The following is a 13,675-nucleotide window of genomic DNA, read 5'->3' as shown; positions in this document are numbered from 1 at the left end:
GTAAAGAGCTGGAGGGTTTGTCCTATGAGAAGAAATTGAAGATAGATTGTCCACTCTGGAGAAAAGAAGGCCAAGAAATGATCTCAGTGCACTGTGCAGTTCCCTGAGTAGGGGAAGTGAAGAGGGAGGTGCCAGGCTCTGCTCTTGGGAACCTATGGCAGGACCCATGGGAATGGCACAAAGCTGTGCCAGGGAGCTTCAGACTATTAGAAAAATTTATTTACTATGAGGGTTGTCGAAAACTGGAACAGGCTTACAAGAGAGGCAATTGATGTCCCATGCCTGGCCATGGTGAAGAGGCATTTGGACAATGCTTCATTCATATGCTTTAACTTTTGGGTAGCCTCAAAAAATGGCAGTTTGACTAGATGATCTTTGCAGGTCCCTTCCAAATGAACTATTCTATTCTACAAAGAATACTAATTCACCAGTCAAGACAATTCAAATAACAAGCAATACATAATATACTATAAATTCCAAATCACACTTTATATACTCTCTCCCTAACTACGGTGACAGTGCATTAGGAAAAGTGTAATCCTTCATTTACAAAATATTTGGGGGTTATCCTTAATGAATACTGTTTTCCTACACTAGAACAGGGACATTGGAAGGGTAGAAGAATACACATAGCTGAGCTGTGAACAGTAGCAATTGATTCTCATAGCCAACACAATACATGAAAGAGATGGCTCTGCAGAAAGATGACTGTCCTTCTACACACCAAGTGGAAAAAAAGGAAAAAATAATACACAAAAGTAACTGATAAGCCCAGAAAATAAAGTGTTTGTGTGTGTATATATATCTATACTCACATATAATATATATAAAAACATATATAGAGAGTCTATATATATATATACAACAATTGTATTAAAATTTTGAAGAACTAGTTGTGTCCTCCAGCCTACCACAGTTTTTCTTTACTTACTTGGTAGATTAAAAATTGATGAAATTACTGGCTCACTTCCTGTCTTACCCCTCAAATGTTTTGTAGTATGTTCATTAACATACCTGACCAAGTGAGGACATCTCCATCTGCATTTGACTGCTATGTATAAAGAAACAAATGTGAATATGTAATTTATTTTGTAAAAACTCAAAGAATCTAACAAAAGCATTATTTTTCTTAAAAAAAGGTAGATAAACACACTTTACTGTAGACTCTTGAAATTCTAAAGCTGTTGCTGGTTCCATGGGATACAGATTCACATCACTGCTTTCTGAAATATCCATGCTTAATCTGTAAGGTTTGAAATAAAAATATTGCACTGGGGTATAGCGTCGGTAACCATCACATTCAGTATTTAGTCTCAAACAAACAGATATATAAAATATTTTTAGTTGTAGTATTAGCCTGCTCTATTTTATTTCTTACGGAAGTGTCACCACATTGGGCAAATCAACATTAGTATCTGCAAAGTATCACTCTGAGCAATAGCTTGTATCAAAACAAAGGGACCTGTTTACTACTAACAGTCATGTCATGATCTATTAACACTGAAGACATCTACATTGAATCTCTAGCATTCTGTATTTTAACAGGATCCAAAACCTTTGTTAGATATCTAAATTTAATTTACAGTGCATGAAAACAAAGCAGCCCAACAATAAACTCTCAGTAGCCAAGAATTTGAAATAAAGCAATGAATACAGGAAAGAGAGTGAAAACACTTGAAGGAAGTATCTGAAAATACTGGAAAAGATTGAGCCTGAAAGCCTTTTCCATTCCTAAACTGAACTGCTCCTAATGTGCACAGAAGATACGCAGAACTTTAAATTGTCCAGTTATTGTGGTCCTATTTCACAAGTTAAATAGTCATGTTTGTAATTGAAAACAGCACTAGTAGATACATTCTATATGGAGGTCTAGTCAGTGTGTGCAAGGTATGCTTCAGCATCACCTGCTGCTGCAAGCAACAATAAGGCATCCACAACACAGAGAATGCAAAATTAAGCTTCATTTGATATGTACTAGGCACCCAGTGTCATGCTGGACAAGTCTGTTTGTTAGCATAAAACAAACAGACATTTGAATGGCCTGTTTAGCACTTGACAAAGAAAAAATAAATGCATGCATGATATATTTATAGTCATCTTTAAATGCCACATTTCATATACTATAATGCTAGCGAAAGTGCATCTGAACATATATGGGGAAACACAGACTGTATTTTATTGCCTTCTGTAACTTCATAAGCAAAGAAAATGTAGGAAATGTCAAGGCACTATCTGACAAAATAACAAATTTCTTAAGGCTAAGAAATTTTTTACTGTCACTTTCCTCCAAAACAGACTATTTTTCAGTCTTATCTGCAACACTTCTCCCACAAACTAATAAATTACAAATGGGATACAGAAGCAACAGAATTTTATCTCACAGAAACCACAGGATGTAAAAAGTGTTCTCAATTTATATATATTTTTTAAATTAACTATTTAGTACTTGATTCAAGAATTCAAGTATTCTCTGTACGATTTAAAATAATGCCAGATAGTTCCTTCTCCAGAAAAACTAGCAGGTGAACTTCAGTCCTAAACAGCAGAAAGATAGGCTAAGTGAAAAAGCAATACCAAAATAGACTTCTAAGCAACAGAACAATGCAGTCATAAGAAGAATGGCTACAGTGAACTGGCCAAGGAAGGAAGGAAAAACAAGGATATTTTAGACTGGGAATGATAAGGAAGAGCCCACTCTTCAAAGAATTAAAGCCCTAAAAAAGCTACATCATATAAGCAATGATGAAAAATTAGTTTATTAGTTTTAAAATGAACTTAATTTTTGAAGGAGATTACTCAATGAAAAGCAATAGCAAGCACAGAGACAGAACTACCTGCAACACTCATCAGTCCTTTGAAGCTGGACAAAGTTTTGTTTTTCTTTCAAACATTTACTCCTTTGTTTATTCACAGGCCCACAGCCATTCCACCTGACTTCCACCACTTAAAAAATGCATATAAGTTAGACAGCCTTGCCTTCTATAGCCAGGAGAAATCTAAATCACCTTCACCAGTAGCCTTTCTCTTTTTTTCCCTTTGACCTCAGAGGAAGACTACTGGAACTTCATCACTACTTCAAGTACCTTCTTTATGCATCCCAGAAAGACTGGATGAAACATGGCCAGAAAACCTCCCCCAATTCCAACATAATACCTTAAGTATTAACAAGCAGAGGTGTTTACAGTCTAAAAGAAATAAGACTGTTCTACAGGAAACTCCAGGGAACTTTCCATTATCAGTTAAAAAAAAGAACTCCAAAACACATCCACAAAAGATTTAAATACATGACATAATACACCTGCTATTTTAAGCATACCTGTTGGGATCTTGTAATAAATCTACTGCTTCTCTTAGTTGTTCTATCATTGCTATATCAATAGTTTGTTCTTCTGATATATTTATTCTATAATAGAAAACAAAAGCATTCAAAAAAAAGAGGTAAAACAGCAATTACCAGAGGTTGTCTCAATTTCAATTTGTGAACTCTACCTTCTAACTAAGCACACAAAAACAGCCTCTGCACAAACTAATAAATGCTGAATTTATGGAGAGAGTGTCTTCAGAGAAAAATTCACCAGCACTTTGCCTTTAAGAAAACTTCCCAAACTAATATACACATACATAAACAAATGTGATGAACTAAAATTCTGGCATTTCAATTAAACGAACCACCTTCAAAAGCTGACTTCTACTAACCACATTCACCACATATATTATTACTAAGCACAGCAATTCTTTTTAATGGGCCACAGCATGCTTTCTTTTGCTTTTCAGGATTTATTTATTTTTTTTAATTTATTTAAAAAATCTTCTGAAAGTTCTGCCAACAAGGTTCTTCTAGAACATGCTTATTTTTCCCACCTTTAATTTTTATTTTTAATCATGGAGGACTCCACTGTTCTGAAGTGATATCTTCACAGAACACAGCCAGGCTAGATCTATTTTTCTTACGAACTCTTGTCATTGACTGACATTCACTTACACTGCTTGTGAACTACTACCTATGAACTTTTGACTCCTTCAGGGTTAAAATTATGACAAAATAAGAAAGAAGATTTTGAAAAAAAATCCTGTGCATAAGATTATACAAGTTCTGTAAAATCCTTTTTTTCTCCTTTATTTTTTTTTTTAAACAATACCATTAGCAGACTGCGTATGGAAAAACCTAATTTAAAAACTTGGGCTCTACATTGGTTAAAAAATGCCAAATTACAGCTTTATTAGCACATATACATTAGTTGCAAGCTAAGACCCACTTTATTAATCAATAACATGTAACACACCACATTCACACACAGAAGACTGCACTGCTGTATGCTTTTAAGTCTACAAAATCATTAACTGAAAAGAAAATACCAGTTTTGGTCATCTAATGAAATGATACAGTTAATTACTTACAGAGAAAAAAATACTTACATTTCTTCTGTTTGCCATTGTGCGTCCTCTTCTATTCTCAGTAACTCATCACACTCTGCTGCTCTGCTCTGTAAGCAGACAAAGCGATGTTAAGAGTTGAACTTTGCAATTAAGCAAGCAGGTAAGTTGACCTATTTTATTTAACGGTTTAGGGTGGCTAGTTGAAGCAATCCAACACTTCTCCTTCACGCCTCACTCTATTCCCTTTTAAGATACTCATTACATGATCTTATTTTCATTGTTCAGATTTTATTGAGGTCAACAGCCCTTACCCTCCTTTAACTGTAAAAAGAAAGTCAAGTAGCATGAGAATTCTTCATTCTATGTCCCAGATTTCATTTGTGCCTTTCTCATGTATGCAAACAATTGTTCAATTGAGCACGACTCTAGCTCTCATCTTACTTGCTCTCCTCCCACAAACAGATACATTTACAGAGCAAGGAAATTCCAAATATACAAACTAGCAATTGTGTATTTAATCCATAACTATTAATAAGATTCCTACTTAATAATTTTAACAGTTCTGTTAAAAAAAAATTAGAACAAAACCGACATGCTACAATTCAAATCAGTCGGCCAGTTATTTGGGATTCAATGCAGGAATAAATCACAGCCTCCACTGTCCTATCTATAATTGTGAAATGCCACGTATTAGAAAATTTAAATTCCTTATTTATGCTTTCATTTACAATTTTAGCAAGAAAGAAACTTTGAACATTTCTCTTTCTTTCTGGATGAATTACTGAAGTAATTCAGCTGTCACTAAAGACAGAAGCTCTCTGAGTAGAAGTGCATTTATACTAGCAGAGAATCAACAGCAGAAAACAAGCCTATCCTTTTTTGTGTCATGGGTTTGGCACATCTGTCGCATCACCCTGTACCAATAAACACCATCTAATTCTACCAGATGTGTCACTGAGGGGTACACCAGCTCCTTTAGCATTCCCCAAGGATGACATATTTCCCAGTAACAATCCCTAGTAGAACAAATAAAGTCATTCTTCACATCTTTTTTTTTTGTTGTTGTTACTAATACAGAAATGAAGTATATGATTTCTCCTGTAAGAAGGACACATTAAAAAATAGCAATTGTTCTAGAAGGCAAATCTCAGCCTCTGGGCATATTTATACAAACATATACTGCCTTACAAATTAGGAATAACATTTGAAAACGACAGATTTACCAAGCTTAAACTCCTCTTCTGCACTGCCTCTGGAATTGATTTAACGTATGGTTTTGTTAAACAGAAGTTCAGTTTTACAAGTCCTAAAATGCATGCAAGTACATGAGTAAATATAAATCAAAGAATACAGCTGACTTAAATCTGCAAAAGGAAAATGTTCAGGGTTCAAAATCCTCAGATAAAAAAAATGGATGCACTTATCTGTTCAAGTCACCAACTACTGCTCTCAACTCCCATAACGTTAAGATGATAACAAAACCCAGAATAATCACAGTGCTCGCTCCGGCAATATTGTCATACTGCCATTCAATACAGTAATCTCTTCTACTGAACCACTGTCCACAACACATTCTTTCATATAATATTATTTTATTACATGACCGAGGCCATTCCCAAGGGATAGTATTTGCTGTGGAAAATCAAGATGATGAATTGACAAGAACAAAGGAAATACCAAGCACATACAGAATATAACCTGTCAGCTTCAGATGTCTGTACTTCCACCTTTGTCAGGAGAGGATGAAAGCATTCTAATCTCCTCCTGTCTAGTTCATACACCTCAAATGTGTACTTTTATTGAAAATCTCTATGCAGGAAGCCTACAATGCGTTAACCTTTTTACAGCAAGTTTTTAGTAAAGAAGTGAAGAATAAGCCAATAAAAGATAACTCATTATGTCCTAAACATTCAGCACAAATAACTCTTCCTTGTAGTCAGTGAAGTTTCAGGCAATAAACATTTGTCACCTTAAATGCTGCTGAGTTCAGATCTGTACTTGTAAGTACTAGAAATAATAAGCAACGTATATGCACTGAGTAAATAAAGTTTGCTGATAACTAACAGTACCTATGTCTCCAGAGACTACAATAGTAAGAAGAGCGTTTGTTTCTTTGTTATGTACATGCTAGGCCTCTGTGGCTGTCACCTCAGAGACTAGAAAAAAGTGAAAGAGAATCTGTAATGTTTTGTTCCTAGAAAAAATAAAAGTTGTACAAACCAAATTTTTTTCTTTGCAGAACCAGCAGTCTGTTTTTTTTTTTTCCCTATTTCCAAGAAGCTGAAAGGTACTAAGTTTTCTCTTTCCAAGTATTACCTCTCAGCACATGTTTTTCAATAAGGGATGGAACATAAAGATGGCACAAAGTCTCTTCACACTCCTCAAAAATATCCACAAAAGGAGAAAACTGGTCCAAAAATACAAATATTAGAAAATCCTTTCTAGTCTATAAATTCAGTAGAGATATCACTTCCACAGGAATGCTACAAAACTCTACTTTCTCAAATATCTTTTTGCATTACAAAGTATCTAGCAAAAATATCCAGCAAATAAATGTCAGGATAAAAAGTACTTGCTTGAAACTTCTTTGGAATCTTTCAAAAACTCCTCAGTTTACTTAGTTATGTTTTTGAAACTAAATAAATAAATTATTAGGCAACTCTGGCTATATAATAAAGTGTACTTTGTGAGTTACCACACAGTGGTAATCACTACTGATTCATTGTTCATTTCAATGGATTTTATTTTAGCTTTGTACTACATTAATTACAATTTTAAATCTATTTTTGCATTTTGCAACTTTTATGGCAATGAATATTCAACTGTGGTCTTTTAATCATTTAAATGTCTGCAGTTTGTCACTCCTGCTTGCTCTATACTTAATAAAGCAGTGAAAATATTTTCCCCCACTAAGAAATGATCACAAACTTGCCTTAATGTAACTCATAAATTCAGTAGTAAGAGCATCTGATTCATCAAACCGGATTCCTGTTTCTCTTGATTTATCATTGGCAATCAAGTGAGAAGATCCCTGATGGAATTCCACTAAAAACAACAAAAAAAGAAAAAATTATTTCTGGTTCAACTGAAAATTTGTTACTCAAGAGAATACTTAAGTTACGAGCTCAAAACCAAATGAATTCAAGTTCAAACCATACTAAAAAACCTCAAAAAAGCTCAGACTCTTGCATTCAAGGGAGTGATGTCAATTCATTTCAAAGTTGTAATAAATCAGTATTCTTGGCTCATAGAGTTATGGATCACAAACAGCACCATAAGCACTGATTGTGTCCTTTTTTAACTACGTGAAATATGTCTTGGCAGCACTGGTACAACACGTTGGAAAGCCACAAAATTATTTTAGGACTGTCATGTCTCAGTCACTGACTAGCAGTTTTTTATGCAACTTAGAAGTTATGATGTTGTAACAAACACTCAAAACTCTCAGCAGAACTCGGTCAGAATGATTCAGCCTTGCAAACAATGCAAATCCATTGTTTACCTATACTGTTTCTAGGACTATACATGTCTTCAATTCTCCTGTTGGAAACAGTTTGATCCCATAACTTACTCACTGATGGGGTGAGAAACACTGTAGGATGCGAGTCTTACGATATCAGTCGTGTATTACTACATTCTGATGAGCATATCAACTGAAATTCATTTAATCTAGCATGAAACATTCATGAAATGCTGATCTCCTATTTATGGGGTTTCCATTTCACTGACATTATCCTGCAATTTATTGCTAATATGTGCAAGACCATAAGGAAACATCTTTTATCAGTATATAGATAACATTAATGAAGGTATAACTACAACAGAATATAGATATAACGACACACACTGTCAAAATCTGAAGAGATTTATTTCTTTCCAGATGTAATACTGACTTTAATGAATATATATATATATGCATATATATATATGAATATATATATGCATGAAGCCTAACCACCAGAAATAGACTCTACTTTTATACATTGCTAATTCAGAATCCGAGCTAGTATTTGACAAAAGTTATTAGACATTAATATTACTGACTGGGAAACATGGTTTAAAATCATAGAATGGTTTGGGTTGGAAGGGACATTTAAGACCACATAGTTCCAACCCCCCTGCTATAGACAGGCAGGGACATCTCCCTCCAGACCAGGCTCACTCTCACTCTTCTTCCCCTAGTGAGAAACAGAACTTATTAACTCTGGAGACAAGCTGTAACAAGTTCATTGAAACCATAACAGAAAATGACTATACTCAAATCAATATAGTTTAAAACTGCTCTAAGTAACACATTTTTCTGTTTTATGTGACTACATAGGCATGCCTGAAAGCCTCCTGGAAAAGAAGGCATTTACTACAAAAAATTAATTGTGAAAATACTTACTGATGGATTATAATATCAGCAAGAGAAATCAATTTAAGGTATTTATCCACTGCAAAATCAAACACTGAATACTCCAGCAAAAAAAAAGTAGTAACTATGATGGTTCTAAGTTAAAGTTCATGTTTTCAGACTCCTGAAAGACTAATAGATACTTGCTGGGCTGTGATACTTTCAAACTCAATTTACAGTCTTATACACAGAATTATGAATAGAAATTTCCTGTTTTTAACTTCCATAGTTTTGACATTCCAACCTTTTCTTGAGTGAGCATGGTGACCTGAATCTTCCTTTACAACCTGATCTTCTTCCACAATGTCTGACATTGGAACATTAAAGCTGATAGTATCTTCATCAGATGGCTAAGAAGAAGTAAGAGAAACAACAGTTTCACATCAAACACAAGACTGACAAAAATGCATGCTTTCATTAAAAAGCTAACAACTTCAGGAAGTGTAATAATAGCAAAATAGCCTGTAAGCCTCTATGAATGGACTGCATGTTCATACAGTTATGTGAAGACCTGCCCAAATAATTGGCAACCACTGTGTTTGTCTGCATTTAACAGAGAATAACTGGATTCATTTTCTATTTGCTTTGGCAGTAATTACAAATTCAATATTTAAGCTTGATTCTTTCCAAACACGTGTCAAAAGAAACAGACTTTTCCTCAAAGGAGGAGAAAAACATTTGCATTTTTTTTTATTTTTTTATTTTTATTTTTTTAAGTAGGAAGAATTCTATTGTACGCATTAGGCCAGACCACAGATTCTTTTAGTTATACATTTTGGGAAGATCATCACTGAAATACAAGTTATTTACTTATTTATAATTATCTATGAAGTCTAACTGCTCATTTGAGTACCTAAGAAAAGACCCTCCAGGATTTAGCGCTCTGTTCAGCTGAGTACAGTCTCAGAAAGAAATTCTAGGAAATGTGTAACTGTAGCTGTAATTGCTTAGTAGAACACTACTCTCAGGAAGTCATTCTTTTTCTTTGCCCAGTCACACAAAATAGGTCCAGAAAAAATCTGTAGGTTTATTTCCAGCACTGCCTAACAGCCAGAGCATGGAAACATGCAGCATGGACGCACATGAAGATCTGCAAAGATTCTGAAGCTCCTACTTTCCGGTAAACTGCCATAACCACAACACCACAGAACGTATCAGGACTGAGCACAGCGAACTCCAGTTAATTTCCCCACATGAAAAATTCAGAAGTCAGAGAGGAAACTAGTAATAAAGAGCCAGACGTATAACATTTGTATAACATTTATTTTGTTGGAAAGAGTAGACCGCATTCTGGTTTGGTCTCTATTTTCTAGATTATCACTTAAACTGGCTGAAAATAGTATTGAATTTTCTCTGTTGGTGTTAGTCACATGTGATCAAGTGTCTCACTGCTACCTCCCAAAAAACATAGATACAAAACTGGAAAAAAAATCCCAGTCTTCTTTAATCTTTGTTTTAAACATTTATAACTGAGAAATTCATGCCAAGGATGCAGTTGCATAGTTTTCCTGGATAAAAATGTAGCTATACACGCAAGAAATAACAGTATGGAAGAAGGGGAGGTGGACATAAAATTCAGGCAGCTTACCTCTGTTGCTGACAAACGCTTATCACCATTGTCACTACCAACACCTGAATCCGAGTCCTTTTTACTCGGGTAGATGTCATCAATGCTAGATGTGAACAGAAAACAAGAGAAAGCTATCACAGCATGTGCAGTTAGAATTCCGTCCCATTTTCACTTAGAGAAAAATTCCATCAATTATCAGTGCCAGTGAAGAAACCATAGAATCACAGAATGCTTAGAGTTGGAAGGGACCTCTGAAAGCCATCTAGTTCAACTCCCCTGCAATGAACAGGGACACCACAGCTAGGTCAGGCTGCCCAGAGCCTGATCCAGCCTCACCTTCAATGTCTCCAGGGATGGGGCATCCACCACCTCTCCAGGCAACCTGTTTCAGTGCCTCACCACCCTCACTGTAAAAGATTTTTTCCTTACAGCCAACCTAAATCTACCCTCTTTAAGCTTGAAGCTCTCTCGTCTTGTTCTACCAACACAGACCCTGCTAAAGAGTCTACCCCCTTCTTTCCTGTTGCTCCCCTTAAGACACTGACAGGCTGCTATCAGGCTACCTTAGAGCCTTCTCTTATCCAGGCTGAAGAGCTCCAGCTCACTCAGCCTGTCCTTGTAGGAGAGCTGTTCCATCCCTTGGATCACTTCTGTGGCCCTCCTCCAGATGTGCTCCAACAGGCCCATGTCTCTCCTGTACTGAGGACTCCACATCTGGACGCAGTACTCCAGGTGAGGTCTCACAGCGCACAACAGAGGGGCAGGATCACCTCCCTCGCCCTGCTGGCCACGCTGCTTTAGATACAGCCCAGGATATGGTTGGCTTTCTGGGATGCGAGGGCACATTGCTGGCTCATGTCCAGCTTCCCATCCACCAGTACCTCCAGGTCTTTTTTGTCAGGACTGTATTCAATCCTTTCTTTTCCTAGTTTGTACTGGTAGTGAGGGTTGCCTTGATCCAGGTGCAAGATCTTGCATTTGGAGTTGTTGAATCTCGTGAGGTTCACCTGGACTCACTGCTCAAGCCTAACTAGGTCCCTCTGGATAGCATCTTGTCCCTCTGGTGCGTTGACCGCACCACACAGCTTGGTGTCATCAGCAAACTTGCTAAGGGTGCACTCAAACCCCACTGCCAATGCCTCTGATGAAGATATTAAAGAGTACTGGTCCCAGCACTGACTCCTGTAGGACACTACTCATCACTGGTCTCCATCTAGACAGTGAGCCATTGACCACCACTCTCCGGACTTGATCCTGCAGCCATCAAACAGTCCACCCACCAAATCCACATATTTCCAATATGGAGAGCAGAATGTTGTGGGGTACCATGTCAAAGGCCTTACTGAATTCCAGATAGATGATATCAGTGGCTCCACCCTTGTCCGTTAATGCAGTGACACCATCGTAAAAGGCCACTAATTTGGTCAAGCAGGATTTGCCCTTCGTGAAGCTATGCTGGTTCTCCTCTATCACCTCCCTGTCTTCCATGTGCTTTAGCATAGCTTACAGGAGGATCTGCTCCATGATCCTTCCCAGCACAGAGGTGAGACTGACAGGTCAGTAGTTCCTGGGATCACCCTTTTTACCCTTCTTAAATATGGATGTGATGTTGCCTTTTTTCCAGTCACCACGAGGGACTTCACCTGCCACAACTTTTCAAATATCATTGAGAGTGGCTTGGCAACTACATGAACTAATTCCCTCAGGACTCTCGGATGCATTTCACTAGGACCCATAAAAAAGCTCAGTATGGTTACAAATTACATATCTGCAGTCTGCTAGTAGTAAAGTAAGATGATAGAATGGTTGATTAGCCTAAGGATTAATGAAAGTAACAGAATAATCTGTCCTAAAGGTTGCTTTTGTCTGTGCACTGCACAAAAATATTTAGCTATTAGCCAAGTAGCACAGGATTCTGACTGAAGCAATTTAGCCATGTCACAGAAAAACTAAACCAGCTGAACTCAAACTGGAGTCAACTAATTTAAAAGTAATCATTGAAGCATTAAAAATGAACTGTTAACTCCCTGGAGCTTGGAGTAATTATTAACACAGAAACCTCCTTTTGAGGCTTTAAAATAGACTTGGAAATTTAATATTTTCAGAAAATGACTACAATAATTGCAAGTGCTATCTCTTCAGGTTTTTTTTAATTGCCTAATATGACTCCTGCTCATTTTGAAGTACACCAACAGATGCAATACACTCATCGGCTAACCTTTTTCCTTTATTTTCTTCTCATTTTCAATTCTGGAAGTTGTAAACCCAAATTCAGATTAACACAGCAATTTTGAAAAGTATTTTAACAATCTTCACATGAACAAGGTACTTGATTCAGCTTAATCTCAAATTATCTGTTATCAGTAAACTAAAGATTGGAGACATTCAATAGCCATCTGGATGCGAACCTTGGCAACCTGTCCTTGCTTAAGGCAGGGTAGGGAGTGGATACAGGGGCGAGGGGAAGAGTGAGGTGTTAGACCATTTGAATCTAAAGTATTCTGTGATTTTTGTCAGTACTGTGGAAATCTTAACCAGGTTGTGTTTTTCCTTTTGAAGCATGAAATAATTCTCTAAAACAAAGCACCACATTTTCCAACTAAACAAAACACATGCACACGTTCAAATATAATAATTAACTGAATAAAATATATCATAGGAAAGAATGGTTAAATTGTAAGAATACATCTTCAAGCATCTACTTTAGCTTTAGTACTTTGTGACAGAACACTGGACTGCTAGTTAGCAACTGATATTCTCTCTGTAATAGCCCTTTACCAGATGACTGACAGGGAGACTCCAAAACAGCTTTTTTTTTTCCTCAGGGTGTTAGCAGCAACATCTCTGTTTTTATTTTCATCAACATTTGGTTTTCACTGGGCATCCCCATAATTTTTCTATGATTGTTTAATATAAACTTCTCATGTTGGCAAAGAAAGAGCTGGCTACGAATTGATTTCCAATTAGCTACGAAGATTCCCGTAAAAAGTATCTCCCTCCATATCTGTATCTGATCTAAGAAATTAAAGATGTCTTTTATTTTGCTAAATAAATTAATAATACAATTTAATTTCACTTCAAAAGATCATTAACATCCACTAAATTCTCTTTGCTAGATGAATTAGATTAGATGTTACAAGGAAATTATTTACCCAGTGGTGAGTGAGGCACTGGCACAGGCTACCCAGAAAAGTTGCAGAGGCCCCATCCCTAGAGGTGCTCCAGGCCAGGTTGGATGGGGCCCTGGGCAGCCTCATCTAGTGGGTGGTAACTATACCCCCTGCAGGGGGGTTGGAATTGGACAGTCTTCAAGATCCCTTCTAACCCAGGAC

General features: G+C 36.6%; 1 protein-coding gene across 8 annotated transcripts in view; it reads right to left on the bottom strand.

Moving 5' to 3' along the window:
* Positions 1-13,675, bottom strand: part of LRCH1 (leucine rich repeats and calponin homology domain containing 1) — a 120,322-nt gene that overhangs the window by 39,157 nt on the left and 67,490 nt on the right. For 2 of the 8 annotated variants that reach the window (XM_021376066.1, XM_021376004.1), the window contains exons 7-13: positions 10,362-10,446; positions 9,018-9,123; positions 7,310-7,422; positions 4,417-4,484; positions 3,317-3,403; positions 1,154-1,243; positions 1,015-1,051 (exon numbers count right to left, since the gene is read on the bottom strand). In XM_021376066.1, coding sequence (XP_021231741.1) covers positions 1,015-1,051; positions 1,154-1,243; positions 3,317-3,403; positions 4,417-4,484; positions 7,310-7,422; positions 9,018-9,123; positions 10,362-10,446 — 586 coding nt within the window. The remainder of the gene's footprint in view (positions 1-1,014; positions 1,052-1,153; positions 1,244-3,316; positions 3,404-4,416; positions 4,485-7,309; positions 7,423-9,017; positions 9,124-10,361; positions 10,447-13,675) is intronic. The other 6 variants (XM_021376012.1, XM_021376040.1, XM_021376031.1 and 3 more) reach the window with 6 other exon arrangements.

The sequence above is a fragment of the Numida meleagris genome, chromosome 1 (genome assembly GCF_002078875.1).
Source record: "Numida meleagris isolate 19003 breed g44 Domestic line chromosome 1, NumMel1.0, whole genome shotgun sequence".
In the NCBI taxonomy this organism is placed as follows: Eukaryota; Metazoa; Chordata; class Aves; order Galliformes; family Numididae; genus Numida; species Numida meleagris.
Note: the sequence above shows the minus strand (reverse complement) of the source record. Positions and strands in the feature narration are given on the sequence as shown.